This window comes from Microtus pennsylvanicus, chromosome 7, assembly GCF_037038515.1.
Source record: "Microtus pennsylvanicus isolate mMicPen1 chromosome 7, mMicPen1.hap1, whole genome shotgun sequence".
In the NCBI taxonomy this organism is placed as follows: domain Eukaryota; kingdom Metazoa; phylum Chordata; class Mammalia; order Rodentia; family Cricetidae; genus Microtus; species Microtus pennsylvanicus.
In genome coordinates this window covers 124,231,217-124,244,998 of record NC_134585.1, presented here as the reverse complement: position 1 = coordinate 124,244,998, position 13,782 = coordinate 124,231,217, and the positions used below count along the sequence as shown (strand labels likewise).

The window sequence follows — 13,782 nt, the reverse complement described above, 5'->3', positions numbered from 1 at the left end:
CAGATTCATGCCCAGATTGACAGAGGTCCTAGCTCAGGCCTAGTTCCTGGGAGGTCCTAGACTCATTCCCAGACCCACAGGGGTCCTAGCTTAGGTCTACTCCCTTGAAGGTCGCAGAATCACATCTGGACCCTCAATGGTCTCTGGCTTTGGCTCACTTGCTCAGTGGTTATAGCCCTGTACCTGTTCTGGTGGAGACTGCAGACTCTGGATCAGGTCGCTGCTTCAATCCTTACCTGCCAATGTCCCAGGACTGGGTTGGCTCCCAGGACTGGATTTGCTCCTGGCTTCAGCTCCTGGTGGAGCTTTCCTCAGGCCCTCTCTATCCTAGGTAGCCAAGTCCCACTCCCGTGGAATTTGTTGCCCAAGGTGGAGTTCCTTGCCTCAGGGCAACTTTGGCCTAGGTTACCAGCTTCGACCTGTGTCTGTAAATCCTGTTCTGGAACCCCTCCTGCAGAAGTCCCTGGGTTGGAGTTGGACCTGGAAAGGTTTCTGGCTCCTGTCTACTGCCTGGGTGGTCCCAGACTCGGGTATTCCTGGACCCACAGAGGACCTGCTTACTTCCTCAGAGGTGCCAGACTCAAGCTCAGACCCGCAGAGGTTCTAGGCTCCTGTCTATTTATTCCCTTTGATGTCCCAGACCAATGCCCAGACCCACAGAGGTCCTGGCTCAGGCCTACTCCCTCTGAGGTCCAGACTCACACCTAGCCTGGATCTTGGCCATTCTTACAGGTGTAAGATGGAATCTCTGAGTTGTTTTGATTTGTATTTCTCTGATGGCTAAGGATGTTGAGTCTTTCAACAGTTTTAGATTCCTCTGTTTAGGTCTGTACTCCATTTTCTTATTGGATTATGTGATCTTTTGGTGTTTGATTTCTTGAGTTCTTTGTATATTTTGGAGATCAGCCCTCTGTCTGATGTGGGGCTGGTGAAGATCTTTTCCCGTTCTGGGCAACTCTTTTGCACCATGCACTATATCCGCCAACTTCTTGGTGACTTCTCTGGTCTTTTTGCATGCTAATAATCGCAGCAAGCCTACTTACACCGTCGGAGGCTCTAACCCGGTCTGACTGTCCACACTCACACAGAAACATCAAATTTGTTTGGGTTCAATCAACTTTATTTCCATCTGGTTTTGCCGCCATGCCACCCTGCTAATCCTTTCAAAATCAGGAATGAGTAGCACAGTGTCCCTTAGAGAAATCGAGGGACAAGGAGGCAGCTGACATGAGAGAGAAGTTGAGGCACTTAGGGACTTACCCGTTGTCCTGAGGGTAAAACAGAGAGAGGGCCCAGGCTGGGTGGAGCCATCCACGTGTTTCCCAGAAACCCCTTCTGGCACTGTCCAGTCCCACCCCTCTCAGGCCACCCCCTGTTACGGGAAGAGGGCAGTGCTGGGGCAGCAGTATTCCAGGCTTGCTCCTTAGAGACTGGATGGAGGTGTCAGCAGTGCTTTCCTGGGCCTTGGGAGCTGTCCCAGTGGTCTTTCTGGGGTGTCCCCTGAGTGCAGAGCACGAGCCTAGGAAGACACACATACATACTCATCCTCCACACTGGATGCCCTTAGTCCCCTCAGCACCTTGGTCCTTGCTATTTAACTCCTGATCTTATCAAAATACTTGCCCTGCCCTTAGGAGCCCAAGTGTGGTTGCCTGTTCTCAGCCATTAGCACCTAAGGTGTCTCCAAAACTCCAACCCACTTCCCTCTACGAGCCTTGGAGAGAGGCAGTGGTCACTCCAAAGCTCACACAGTCAGTGAATGACAGACAGAATGGGTCTTCAGCCCAAGGCTTCCAAGTAGCTGCAGGCCCCCACCTGCTTCCTCTTGTCACTCACAGGCCTTCGGGGCACACAGGAAATCTGGGGGGCCTCCCAAAGCCCATTTTCTTGGCAGCGGATCAAAGGCAGGTTACGCTGGGCCAGCCCCTCCCGGCACCGGTATCGTAGTACAGTGTCCACCGCATAGCGCAGCCGAGGACGACCAAATATTTGAGCCAGGGGCAGCTGTGGTGGAGGCCCACAGGACACTGCAAGGGGTATACAGTTAGAAACTGGGAGTCTGGTTTGTGGATGATGGTTCACAGAAACTTGATGGGAAGGAAATGAGTGGCCACAACTGACAAAAAAATCAAAATTTCTGAGTAGGCCAATGGAACGCGTCACCCTCCCGCAGTCTGGGGTACACCCTGACAGGTTCTTCTGGGTAGCTTAGCTCTCCTTCTGTAAGTGGCAGCCCCAGCCAGCCTTCCCCAGTCAGCCCTCACCAAGCCCCATCTTGCAGGTGTAGGAGAGGTGGTAGTTGCAGGGTACGTCACTCCACTGGCCCTGATCATGCCACACCATGACCACACAGTTCTCCCCGGACAGGAAGTAGCTGTCAGGCTGCCCAGGGTTCCAGTTTTCATAGAGCTGGGAAGGGGGAGGAGAGGAGGTGGTGAGCTCAAACCCTATAAATACCAGAAGGAACGCCCTGAGGAAACCGGAGGGAGGATATGGAGGGGCTTTGCAGGAATGAGGCAAGAGCCGGAGACAGGGACAAGGAAAGAAGGGGTCCAGTGGGAAAGACCGGAATGAAGGAAGCGACAGTCCTGGAGGCAGAAGGGCATCCAGGAAGTGACCTAGGCTGCACTGCAGTGGGGGTTCTCACCACAGGGGCACCATCTGACCACAAGAAGTCCCCCTCAATGGTCCTGTCATTGAGTCCAATCCACTGGTACTCCCTATAGCGATCTGGGGAGAAAAACAGAGGTGCAGTGAGCAGGAAGCCCTGTGTTCCTGGGCCAGTGCCTGACCTTTTGGGGAGTCCATCCAAAAACCTGCTTCCTAGGCAGTTTCGAGGCAGTTGGCTAGGCCTGTGGCTGCTGGCTCTACCAGGAGAGCACCACCAGCGACTGTCTCCATCCCTCCTTTCTCTTTATCCCCCAGGTAAGATAATTATATTTAATATCATAAAGACTCTCCCTAAATTCTTGTCTTTTGAAAGCTTTTAAATTTTTTAATTTTATGTGTATGGGTATTTCATCAGCATAAATGTCGTGTCTCACTTATGTACAGTGTCCTCAGAGGCCAGAGGCCTTCAGATTCTCAGGAACTGGAGTTATAGATGGTTGTGAGCTGTCATGTGGGTGCTGGAAACGGAACCCTGGATCTTTCAGAAAAGCAGCTAGTGCTCTTAACCCGTGAGTCATCTCTCTAGCCTGTCTCCCGATTTTATTAAGGAACCTCCACACCCCATGGAAGGTTCGGGAGGGAAGGAAGAAGAGCAAACCGTGTTACCACAGAGTTAGGGAAGCAGATGCACCTGGGAAAACAGGGAGCCCGGCAGTCGAGGCCACCCTGCAAATGCGGGACGTGAAGCCCAATCTCCCTACAGCAGGCTTTCTGGTGAGAGGCAGGAGGAGTGAAGGAAGGAAAAGGCAGAGTGAGGAGAGAGAAGAAAGGGAGAAGGAAGTGGGGACGGAGAGGATGAGGAAGCAATGAGGAGTGGGCTTGGCGTGGAGCACACACAGTAAGCCAGGCTCCACCCACCGTTGACGAAGTCCTGCTCCTCCGGCGTGCAGATGCTGGTCAGATGCGCACCTAGTGCTCGGCACTGGCTTTCTGCGTCCTCCCAGCTCCTCCGTGTGGAAAAGTGTTTGTAGCAGGCACCCTGGAAAGCTTCCCAGCCAGGGCTGCAGAACTGGAGGCCTGGAGCACAGGGGAGGGCCCGGTTTAGGCTGCCAAGTCGCAGATTGGCTTCTTCAACAGCCGGCAGCAGGAGGAGGGGGGGGCTCGGGGCCACTTTAGAGCAGCCTGGGAGCCCTCAGGCCTTGGGCAGTGGCTAGGACGGCTGGCTCTCCCGCCCTGCTCTATGCAGCCCTGCCCGCTGGAGAAGCGGCTACCCTCCTCCCTGCTCCGAAGGCTGGACAGAGAGAGCAAGGTTCAGACCAGCCATGTAACTTGCCTGCAGAGCAAGGCCCAAATCAGTGACCACCCTCCACCTTTGGAACTAGCTTATTGGGGTTAAGGTCTAGTCTTTCAAGCTGCCTCCCTGCCCCTCCACACACTCACCAACATCGCACAGGTACCCCCCATAGCCTGGCAAACACAGGCAGCGGAAACCCTCCTTCTCCTCCAAGCAAGTCCCACCATTGTGGCAAGGGCTGGGGATACAGTCACCTGACAGGAAAGAGAGTGAGGGGGAGGAGCTGTAAGGGGAGCGGTGCAGACTGAGTTCTCCAGGGGAGGGTTCGTGATCCCCTACCCAGACACTTTCCAGATGGGGAGGTAACAGTTCTGCCTAGAGTTGCCCTTTGCTACAGCCCATCCCCGAGTTCTGGGCTTCTCTCCTCACCCTAACCTCCCAGTTCTTCACTGACTCATCCTTGCACAAGGCCACCGTGCTCCCACCACTGTGAGCCCCGATCAGCTGATGGGAAGAGGCCAAGAGAGCTCTGGGCTGCCAATCACGAGACCTGGATTCCTATCAGCCTCAGGCTGGGCCATCGCCTTTTCCAGCCTGCTCTCTGGGCCCTGCCAGAGATAGAGGCTTCTTCAATCAGCAGTGCAGACTAGACTTCGTGCTGGCCTCAACAGGGGAGGGGGAAGGAGAAGCTGGGCTGTTTTGCTGGATGACCGAGCCACAGCAGGTAGAATGCTCCAGTCAGCCTTTCAAGCATCGCTTCCTTTCTTCTCCCTCCCCAGTGAGGTGAAGCCTGATCTCAGGTCGTGAAGGTAACAGTCCCAAGATCCTCATATTTGCTTTCTCCAGTCCTTGGGAGATAGACTTTTGTTGTTGTTGTTGTTATTGCTGTTGTTTTTGTTTTTCAAGACAGGGCTTCTCTGTGTATCTTTGGCTGTCCTGGAACTTGCTCTGTAAACCAGGCTGTCCTCGAACTCACAGAGATCCTCCTGCCTCTGCCTTCCAAGAGCTGGAATTAAAGGTGTGTGTCACCACACCTGACGGGAGACAGACTTTTAAACCCACTCTTTGGTCTCCCACTCTCTAAGGCGTAAGTCCCACCCTGGCTGTGAGCTACAGGGCCTGCACCTTGGCGGGGTAGTATGAGATGACTTGACTCCCTTTGGGTTTTCCTGACACAGCAGGCAGGCGGCCCCTGACATCCTCTGCAGGTGACGGGCTGATACTGCAGCAGTTCCCCTTTCCCACTACACCCACTGCAAGGCCAGTGGACAGAAAGGCAGCAGCTGCAGTGGGCTAGATGATGACATCATAGGGGCTACCCCACCTGGGCCATGGAAGAGAGGTGAGAACCAGGAGGGCACAACCTTTCCTGAGAGCTTCTCTCAGATGGTGGAAACCAGTTCATTTTCTTCTCCCATCCCACCTCACCCTTTGCATGAGACAGATTCTTGTTAAAGAGCATAAACCCATTTCTCCGGGGGTTGGTTATTAGTGCAGGGTTAGTGCAGGAGGGGAACACTGGGCACAAGGGCTCTTCCTGGGTGCATGGAGGAAGATGATGTACATAAGCCTGGAGAAGCCAGAGAACTAGCTCCATGCAGGAACTACCTGGGTAGGTCACACACCACACCCTGGCTGTGTGAGTTTCTCCTGTAGGTAACAGGGGACTCCCTTGGGTGATATGTACAGTCAAGTTTGGAGACTCAGTAGTATGAAGGGGAAGTGTAGATGGCCCGAGGAGAAACACAGGGGACAGCAAGGGACTGCTGCCCTGTTGGAACAGCAAGGATGTTGGCAGAAGAAGAGTGGCAGAGAGATACATGGAGAGACACAGAGGGGTGGCGAGGGCACACGGGACCAGATTCCTGATTCAGACTCAGTCATGAGCAGAGACAGACAGCTGAAGTTGGACAGGGTGTCAGCACCTGGGTACAAAAGCACTTTAATAGAGATTTGTTTCCAAGGCTTGTTTTCCATAAAACAGTCAAAAAATACTTCACAGAAGTAGTGGCTTAAGGCTCTTTGGGGTGAATATTCTGGTCCCCAGAGGTGAGGGGCAGGTATGGTCTCTCAGGCTTCCCTGGAATCACTGCGAGGTGATTAAAGGGATGGAACCAAGGGCAGAGGGAGGGAATAGCAATGGGCCTGGCTTCAAAGGGTGTGATGGGTATTCTGTGTGGCCAGTGAAGTGTGAGCTACAGCAGAGGGCCCAGTGGTCGGTAGTGGAACTTGGGTAGCAAAGAGAAACAGAGAACTGGGGTGGGAGATCAGAGCTCCCTGGGAGAGACAGGTAAGGGAATGAGGGCAATGCAGCAGAGGATCTGGGGAGAAGGTGGATTAAAAGCCTACGTGTCAGGTGGTCCAGAACTGGAGAAGGAGAAAAAGGAGGAACGGGGGCATGGAGCCTTCAGCAGAATTACCTGATGAGGGGGCCACAGCCACTCCACCTTGGCTGGCACTGTCGGTGGGCAGCACTGGCTGGGCCTGCACGGGTCTTCCAGACTTCTCTCCTGAGGGGGTTTCCAGCTCTCTGGTACCCTCAGGGGCCCATGTGGTTGGAAGCAGGGAAGGACCATCCTCCAAGCTGGAGCTCCCTGCCTCCTCACTCTCTCGAGGGACCCCAGAGAGCTCACGGCTTCCAGTTTCTCCTGCTACCTCTCTTGCCCCATCTGGAGTGGATGTGGGACTTCCCTCCCTTGGTGGGAGGAAAGTCTCTGTAGGTGGTCCATGGACCCTTGGAGGCCTGGGAGAAGGCGATGCACCCAGCTGCAGAACTGCCCCAGCTGGTGGGGACACCCGGGAGAGTGAGTGCTCTGTTTCCAAGTCAGTGGGCAGAGGGCTGCTGAGCTCCCTGGGCCACACCCACAGGTCCTCCTGCTCCTTCTCTTCCTCTGGAGCCTCCGTGTCTTTGTATTTTTCTTCTTCCTCCAGGGCTACCTCTTCTTCTGAGGACCGGGTAGGTGGTGCAATGGATTGGGTTTCCGATTCTGACCACAGCAAAACGGTTCAGCACCAGGGACAGCACCCCAGAGCAAGCTGGGGAGGGTAGGGGAAGGGTAGGGTCTGGGGGAGGGGACCTGGGAGGCCTGGGAGAGAGGTGTCCTAGGTGTCTGTCGGGAAGATCTCTGACCATTGGCTACACTGTGAGGCAACACTCTGGAGAATTCTGCAAGCTGCCTCTAGCTCAGGCAGACACGGCTGTTGCACCTCCTTCTCCCAGTCTGCCAAAATTACCTTATCTGTCTGAGGGGTGGATAAGGAATATATTTCCTTCCCAGAGAGCACCCTCTAAACACCTGCTTCTCTAGTACAGAGGACTGGAGGTGGAATTTACTTGAATACCAAGTTTGGGAGCGGGACAGGAGAGATGTCTTTTATGGTGGAACCGTTGATGAAGGCCAGAACTAAGCCAGCCCATGACCAGTGGGCTTGCCCTCCTGCCCCCAACTTCTCTAATGGAGTGAGAATACAAGGTATGGGTTTAAAGTTACCTAGGAGAATCCCAGGGGCCTCTGCTGGGTCTTCTGGGGAAGAGGAGCTTCCTCCTGCCCCATTCTCCATGACGGGGATGGAGTAGATGGCCCCTCGAGACTCACTCTCCACAGCTTCCCGAGGCAACTGCAGCTCCTCCAGCTTCTCTGTCACTGTGACAATGGCCTCTAGTCCATCAGAGGCTGGGATGGAGGCTTCAGAGGAGGCAGAGGGGTGGGCCGAGTCTGTGGCAAGAGGAAAAGGCCAACGGGAGTCAGCTGGCCTGCATCTGAGGCTGGGACAGATCTCAAAAGACCCTGGAATGTGCTTCATCCTCCCACAAGTTCTCACAGGGAGCTCAAGGGCACCCTGGAACATCACCACTAATCTCTCGAGTACTAATGCAGTGCCTGTTAGTTCTAGGCCAAGCACTCTCTGCATATGGTATAGAGAATGCTAGGGAAACTCCATCCTGAGAAAACAGATACAGGCATTAACACATTAGATACACGATAGAAAGAACTCTTTGTTATAAGGCAAAGTGGGGGCTCATTTTCCTTCGGAGGGATCTGGAACGTCTGAATGAGCTGCCCCCTGAAGAGATGGAACACAGAGTGGGGGGACAGGCTGAGTTTGGGTTGAGAAGGGGACAGACTCCATCTCCCCAGGTACAGTATTCAATGGTCAGTGTCTGAGGTGCTTGGAGCTCAACTAAGGCAACAGAGAAAGGGCTACTTTGTGGCTCAGGGGAAGGAACACAGGACAGAGACTCGAGAACTGGAGTGAGAGGAGCCCAGAGGGCTGTCTCCAGCCAGGACAGATGGATTATACTGTCCTGTTCCAGTGAGCCTTGCTCCACCCACTCCAGACCTCTGTCCTCCATCTCTCCTCCTTGCCCATTCATGCTATTGCCCCCTACTGTTCCCTTCAGGACAAGGCGCTGGGCTCAGAATGTGCACCCTGCTGACTTCCAGGTACCACCCTCTGTCCACTCATCAGCACTCAGTGTTGAAAGACTTGACACTTGTAAGCACACTAAGGAGTTCCTGGGTGTGTGAGGACAGAGATGTGGGCATTGAGGCAACCTTGGAACCGGTGGAAACTGGTACAGACTACTGAGCAGGAGGGAGGTGAAGTGACGTGGAGGGTACAGGGAAGATGACAAACTGGGCACCAATAAGACCCCTGTGGGTGAATGGCTAAGAAGATGGTGAAGCTGAGGCTAGACTCCCAGGTCTGGCACTGCTTCTGAGGTTACTCACCTCGGAAACAGTAGACATTGAAGCGGTTCTGCTTGCTGGGGAAGCCAGTCTGATTGGGGAAGAGGAAGAGGGTCTTGACTCCTGGCAGACCCCCACCACAGCGTTGGCTGGGAGTGATGATCGGGTAGCGTACACTGCCGTCAGCCAGCCAACCGGGGCTGCACCGGTCCAGGCCGCCATTCCAGGCTGCATAGAGCTGGCCTGTGCTGGCAATCTGTGCACCCCGTTCCAGACAGTAGTCCCGAGCCTCCTCCCACGTCAGCTTGCCGGGAGGGGCGCCTAGAAACAGTTCTCCTGAGTGAGAAGAAGAGCTGGGTCATCCTTCCACCCTGGACCCTTACAGGTCCCTAGGCAAACTCATTCCTGATAGTATCAAGGATGGCATGAAACCCAAGATGAAGATTAGTGCATAGAGAAGCCCGGCCCCAATTCCTCACTCTATCCCTCCCTCCCCCATTGGCAGCTACCTGTTGCCTCCGGAACAGTATTTGGAGGAGTACATCAAGCGCCTGCCTATTCTGCCCTTAGACACACGAAGTCTACTGAAGCCCCAGAAGAAGCCCCAGGCCTTGTTGCAGGAGGGCAATCACCATTTAGGTCTTCAGCGTAGCAGTAGACATCATAGAGGTCTTCAGGACCCAACACTCCATAGTTCCGGACTCCAGGGTAGCCATCCATGTCTCCATAGCAGGCCTCCCTTGGGTTCTGGATGGGATACCTATGAGAAGAAGTGAAGAACTGGCGTCTTGCCCCCAGGAGGCTGCCCTATCAACCTTTCTGCTGGGTGACAAGTGTGGCAGGGATGTCGGGGTGCAGAAAAGTACGCTCTAGGCAGGGGCTTGTCCACTTTCCTTAGGCCAGTTTTCTTCCCAGAGGCAGGGAGCCCTGGGGAACCTCGATGGACCCACCTTACAGTCTGGTCGGACAGCCAGCCGGCATCACACTGCTCATAACCGCCAAGGTAGGCAGCATAGAGCTGCTCAGGGGTGGCGATTCTGGCACCTATGCGAGCACAGGCTTCCTGGGCTCCAGCAAAAGAGAAAGCATAGCGGGCAGAGCCCTCTCGGTAGAGAAAGACAACCCCTGAGGAGCAAAGAGAACTCCTGAGTCTGACATCACCAGCGCACTGACTTCCCCTCCCTGTCACTCTGTTCACAAAAGGCAAAGTCCGACTGAGCTCCCTAGGACTGTTTCCCCGCTCTGCTTTCCCAATTCAGCTTGGGCCTTTTGCGCATGCAAGGTTTGCTAAGCCTCCTCACACTCAGCTCCCTGGGGGCCAGAGTCCTTTCCTCCCTCTTTCTAGGGACCTCATTCTACTCGCTCTTCTCACCTTTGACCTTGACTTCCACAGCATCACTGCTATCGTCAATACCATGCTGGACCTCGCAGCGATAGACCCCTGAATCATTGGGCCGCAGCTCGCTCAACACCAGAGACACGTCCGTGAGCGATGCAGGGTAGGCGGGCAGGGCTACTCGGAACCTGTAGGCTTCGTTTACTTTGACCCGCAGCCCGCGAGCCACCAACACCTCAGCCTCCCGATCCCCGGCCAGAAAGGTCCACTTGACCCGGGGAAAGCCCGGCACCGCTCGGAGGCTGGTCAGCGGTCGCAGGTGGTGGACGTGGCATGGGATGGTCAAGGCGCCGCCCAGCACGCCCCGCAGCTGCGTGGCGCCAATGCGCACGCGGAAGGCTCGGTCCTCTGTGGACAGGGGTCAAAGCCCGCTGCAGCCAGACGCAGGACGCACTGCGCCTGTGCGCGTGGCTCCAAGTCCCGCCCCCCAGGACTAACCAGCCTAAGGTGCCTACACCGGGCTCCGAATGCTGATCCCAGCTCAGGTCCTGAATGCGATCCTCCACCCTTAGCCTCCCGCCTTCAGCCCCTTTGCAGCACTGACTCCAAGACGTCCCCACCTTTCAAGGTCCCCAGCTCATCCCTATTCTGCAGTTGGCTCCAGCCCTTGCCCACAGAACTTCCTCATCTGTCTCCTTTCCGGTACCCGGGCTGGAAGCAGATGACTGGGATTGAACGGAGGCAGCTTTCTGCCGTAGGGAAGATGCAGCGGAGACATGGGTCCTCTGGAGGGCTGCTCACCTGAACTGTCCTCTTTCAGATCGTCAGCTAGGACTGCAGGGGCCTGGGTCAGTACCAGGGCTGCCAGCAGGGACAGCAGTGGAATCATGCTGCAAACTGATGGACGAACTTGAGGAGGGAAGAGGAAAGGTGAGGTTAGACTTGGGGATGGACTTCCTCTGCCTCTCTGCAGATACCAGAATAACCACTAACTCTGTTTCTAATCCCATCTCCTCAGCACCAAGAGGAATCCCCAGCTTCTGTGTGACCTAGCCAAGGCTCTTACCATCTCTGAGTCTCTGTTTCCTTAATTATAAAGAAAAAAAGCACCGTCATTACTACCTTGTGCATTTTGGTGGGGTCATGTGCTTTGAGTGTCTATCTGCCTATCTAGCTGTTATCTATACATCGTTATCGTAGTATATCTATTATCTTCTTGCCTAACTATAAGCTACAGCAGAAAGCACCCTGTGCACGTGCCAGCACCAGACAGAGTAGATGTTCAATGAACATTTATAACCCATGATGGGTGGCACTGTGCTATCCCTGCACTTGGGTTCTACATCTGTGCGCCCAACCAGTCAGAAAAAAGGAGGCGGTACTGAACGCATACAGATTTTTTTTGTCACTGTTCCCTAAACAGCATGCATATGCTTGGAAATTGTAAGTCACCCAGAGACAGGTTCCTGAGTATGAAAGACATGCGTGGGTAAGATGCAAAGACAGAATTCCATGCGAGGGGCTTGAGCACCTTCAGGTTCCGGCAGCCACATAGATCCATGGGTGGGGGCGGGTGCACAACTGTGGGCCCACTTTCCCCTGCCCTCAGGTGTCCACAGCGGTAAAGCCCAGCCTTCTCTTCCAGGAGGGCCTCCTAGACTGAACCCAGGCACTGTGAGGAAGCTGCCCCTGGTGCCCAGCATCCTCTGCCCCCTCCATCCCTCCTACTTTGCTCTCAGTCATTCCTCTCTGCCTGGCACGGGCTTTTCCACCGGATCTCCTGGCTACAAAGACCCTGTCCCTGCCAGTCTGGCCTCTATCCAGTTACTCCTTCCCCCACCCGTCTTTTGTGAAAGCCTACAACTTGGAGTGTACTGGAGAAGGGTGCGGGGGGGGGGCGGGGGGGAGGCCAGCCTCCGCCTGGCCATCAGCTCTGGAAACACTCTCTTTTTGAGGACCTCAGTGCACTTACACTCTGGGAAAATGCAGGTGGGTGCTCAGAGAAGGCTAGAGAGAACTCTGGGCCACCAGCAGAGCTAAATCAGGAGCCAGGGCATTTGCCCTCAGGAGGAAAAGCTGAAGAGCTAATAAACACAGTCTTTAAGAGTCAGGCCAGAGTCGGAAGACTATGGGGACCCAGGTCTACGGATCAGGTACCCTGATGATGCAGCAGGGTACCAAGGTTAGGACGCCAGGCAATTCTCTGTGTTCACAGCTGGCGATCGCTGGAGCTTAAGTGATGGGGAATTTCCTTCTCTCAGGTCCTGCCATGTCCTTCCAGGCCAGACCCCCCTGCTAACCAGAGCCGTGGCCTTCACTCTTGGCTGGGCTGTGCAAGCTGTAACTAGGATTATCGCTTTGAAGTAAGAAGGGAGTCAGGTTCTGAGGAGAAGGGTTGCTGGAGAGGCCAGGCTGAGCCACTCTCCGTGGGAGCAGTAGCTACTCACACTCGTCCTCCCTTTTACTCGTTTCGGGACAGCAGGGGACTAGAGGGGAAGCCTGAGGTCAGGGGATCCGATTGTCCTGGGACAAGAGTGGCTCCTGTTCGAGGCTCAAGCGCTCTGACCCTTCCCGGAGGCACCGGGGCACCCTTGGCTGCTCCGCACAGCTCCTTCGCTCAATCGCGCACTGGCTCCAGCAGGCTGCGCGGCAGAGGCAGGGAGCTAGCGGCCAGTACAGCACGCTGTGTGCCTGCCCTAGGATAGGCGCCGCCGACTGCGCCCTCGGGTGCGCGGGGACCTCAGGAAGCTACGGCGGGCGACCATCCCGGTCGTCCACAGCAGCCAGGCCAGCTGCGCGCCCTTACCCAAGCCCGAATTCTCAAGCTCAGAGAGGTCAAGAAACTTGCCCAAGGTCACACAGCAAGTAAGAAACTGGCAGGGCCCGGCCTCCGCACTCACCTTGTAAAGTCCCCTCGGTACACCGTGCGTCCCGCAGCCGCGGCCAAGACTGCGGCTCAATGCGCGGGCGCGAGCAGGGCCGGGTGCGCGGGACGCAGATGGGGGCGCCAGCCCGCCGGGCGCCGCACAAAACCCCCTTTCTTCCCACGCGCCCCGCCTTCTGCGCCGTCCCCACTCTAGCTGCCCCCGCGGGGGGCTCTGCGCGGTCACGGGACCCGTAGTCTTCTCTGCGAGGGTTCCGGGCGACAGCAGCCAGAGCGAGGGAGGACAAGCGAAGTAGGACAAGGTTCCGCGGACGGGAGCCCAGGACTAACAGCGGGGAGGGCAGAAGGGGTGGGGAGGGAGCAGTGGAGGGAGCTGTGGCTACGCAAAAAGGCGAGTTAGAACACGGGAGAGACTTCTCATTGGTTAAAGGGAGGAGGGCCGACTCAAACTTCGTAGCTCAGAGGATGAAGGGATGATGGGAGCTTTGCCCAGGGAAAGAGGGCGCTGGCGGGTGAAAATGGAAAGCCGTATTCTGAGGTCAGAGAAGGTGCGAACGACCACAGCTTCCCCTTTGAGGAAGCTTTGATTGGTTTATACTCCCTCGGTGCTTCCTCTCCCTCCGCAGAAGAGGAGCTGGCTTTGCAGTCATTGGCTAGGCGGAGGTGGGTCAGCAGAAGTACGGGCTAGCCAACGCAAGTCAAGAAAGTCTAGGGTATTGATGGAGCAGACGTCACAGGTTGCAAAAGCCCACGTGCAGAGCGAGAGCCTGCTAGCCTGGTGCCCGGGGTGGGCCTGAGGACTGCCAGTTGCCTGCCCCCACTTTGCCCATTGCTTCTCCCTTCTTTCCCAGGCTCTCCATCCTCTCCCGCCTGGGACTCTAGGCAAAGCCTTGGCACCAGCTGTAGGCGACTCAGCCAGATCCCTGCCCCTCATTCCTCTGGATGCCAGCAAGGTCAGTGTGGGAGT

At 55.6% G+C, this 13,782-nt stretch overlaps 1 protein-coding gene across 4 annotated transcripts; it reads right to left on the bottom strand.

The window, feature by feature from the left end:
- Positions 1-1,104: 1,104 nt before the first annotated feature.
- Positions 1,105-13,103, bottom strand: Bcan (brevican). 4 transcript variants are annotated; one of them, XM_075978639.1, is made up of 14 exons: positions 12,832-13,103; positions 10,733-10,840; positions 9,968-10,339; positions 9,546-9,720; positions 9,228-9,355; positions 8,638-8,931; positions 7,396-7,620; positions 6,325-6,891; positions 4,051-4,158; positions 3,529-3,687; positions 2,648-2,730; positions 2,265-2,409; positions 1,816-2,027; positions 1,105-1,519 (listed from the first exon to the last, which is right to left on the bottom strand). In XM_075978639.1, the coding sequence occupies exons 2-14, from the start codon at positions 10,818-10,820 to the stop codon at positions 1,424-1,426; spliced, it is 2,652 nt and encodes an 883-aa protein (XP_075834754.1). In that variant the 5' UTR covers positions 10,821-10,840; positions 12,832-13,103; the 3' UTR covers positions 1,105-1,423. The 4 variants fall into 4 exon arrangements, with proteins under 4 accessions (XP_075834754.1, XP_075834753.1, XP_075834751.1 ...); XM_075978638.1 differs by having other exon boundaries at positions 1,837-2,027; XM_075978636.1 differs by lacking the exon at positions 12,832-13,103 and adding an exon at positions 11,463-11,607.
- Positions 13,104-13,782: the final 679 nt, after the last annotated feature.

Excerpts from the sequence above, each read along its gene's own strand:
- Bcan (XM_075978636.1), bottom strand. The coding sequence starts at position 11,484 with ATGTGGCTGCCGGAACCTGAAG. Across the intron at positions 10,841-11,462 it reads GTGGCTGCCGGAACCTGAAG|TTCGTCCATCAGTTTGCAGC; the intron begins GTGCTCAAGCCC and ends TCCCTCCTCAAG. Across the intron at positions 6,892-7,395 it reads GGCCCCTGGGATTCTCCTAG|AATCGGAAACCCAATCCATT; the intron begins GTAACTTTAAAC and ends TGCTGTGGTCAG.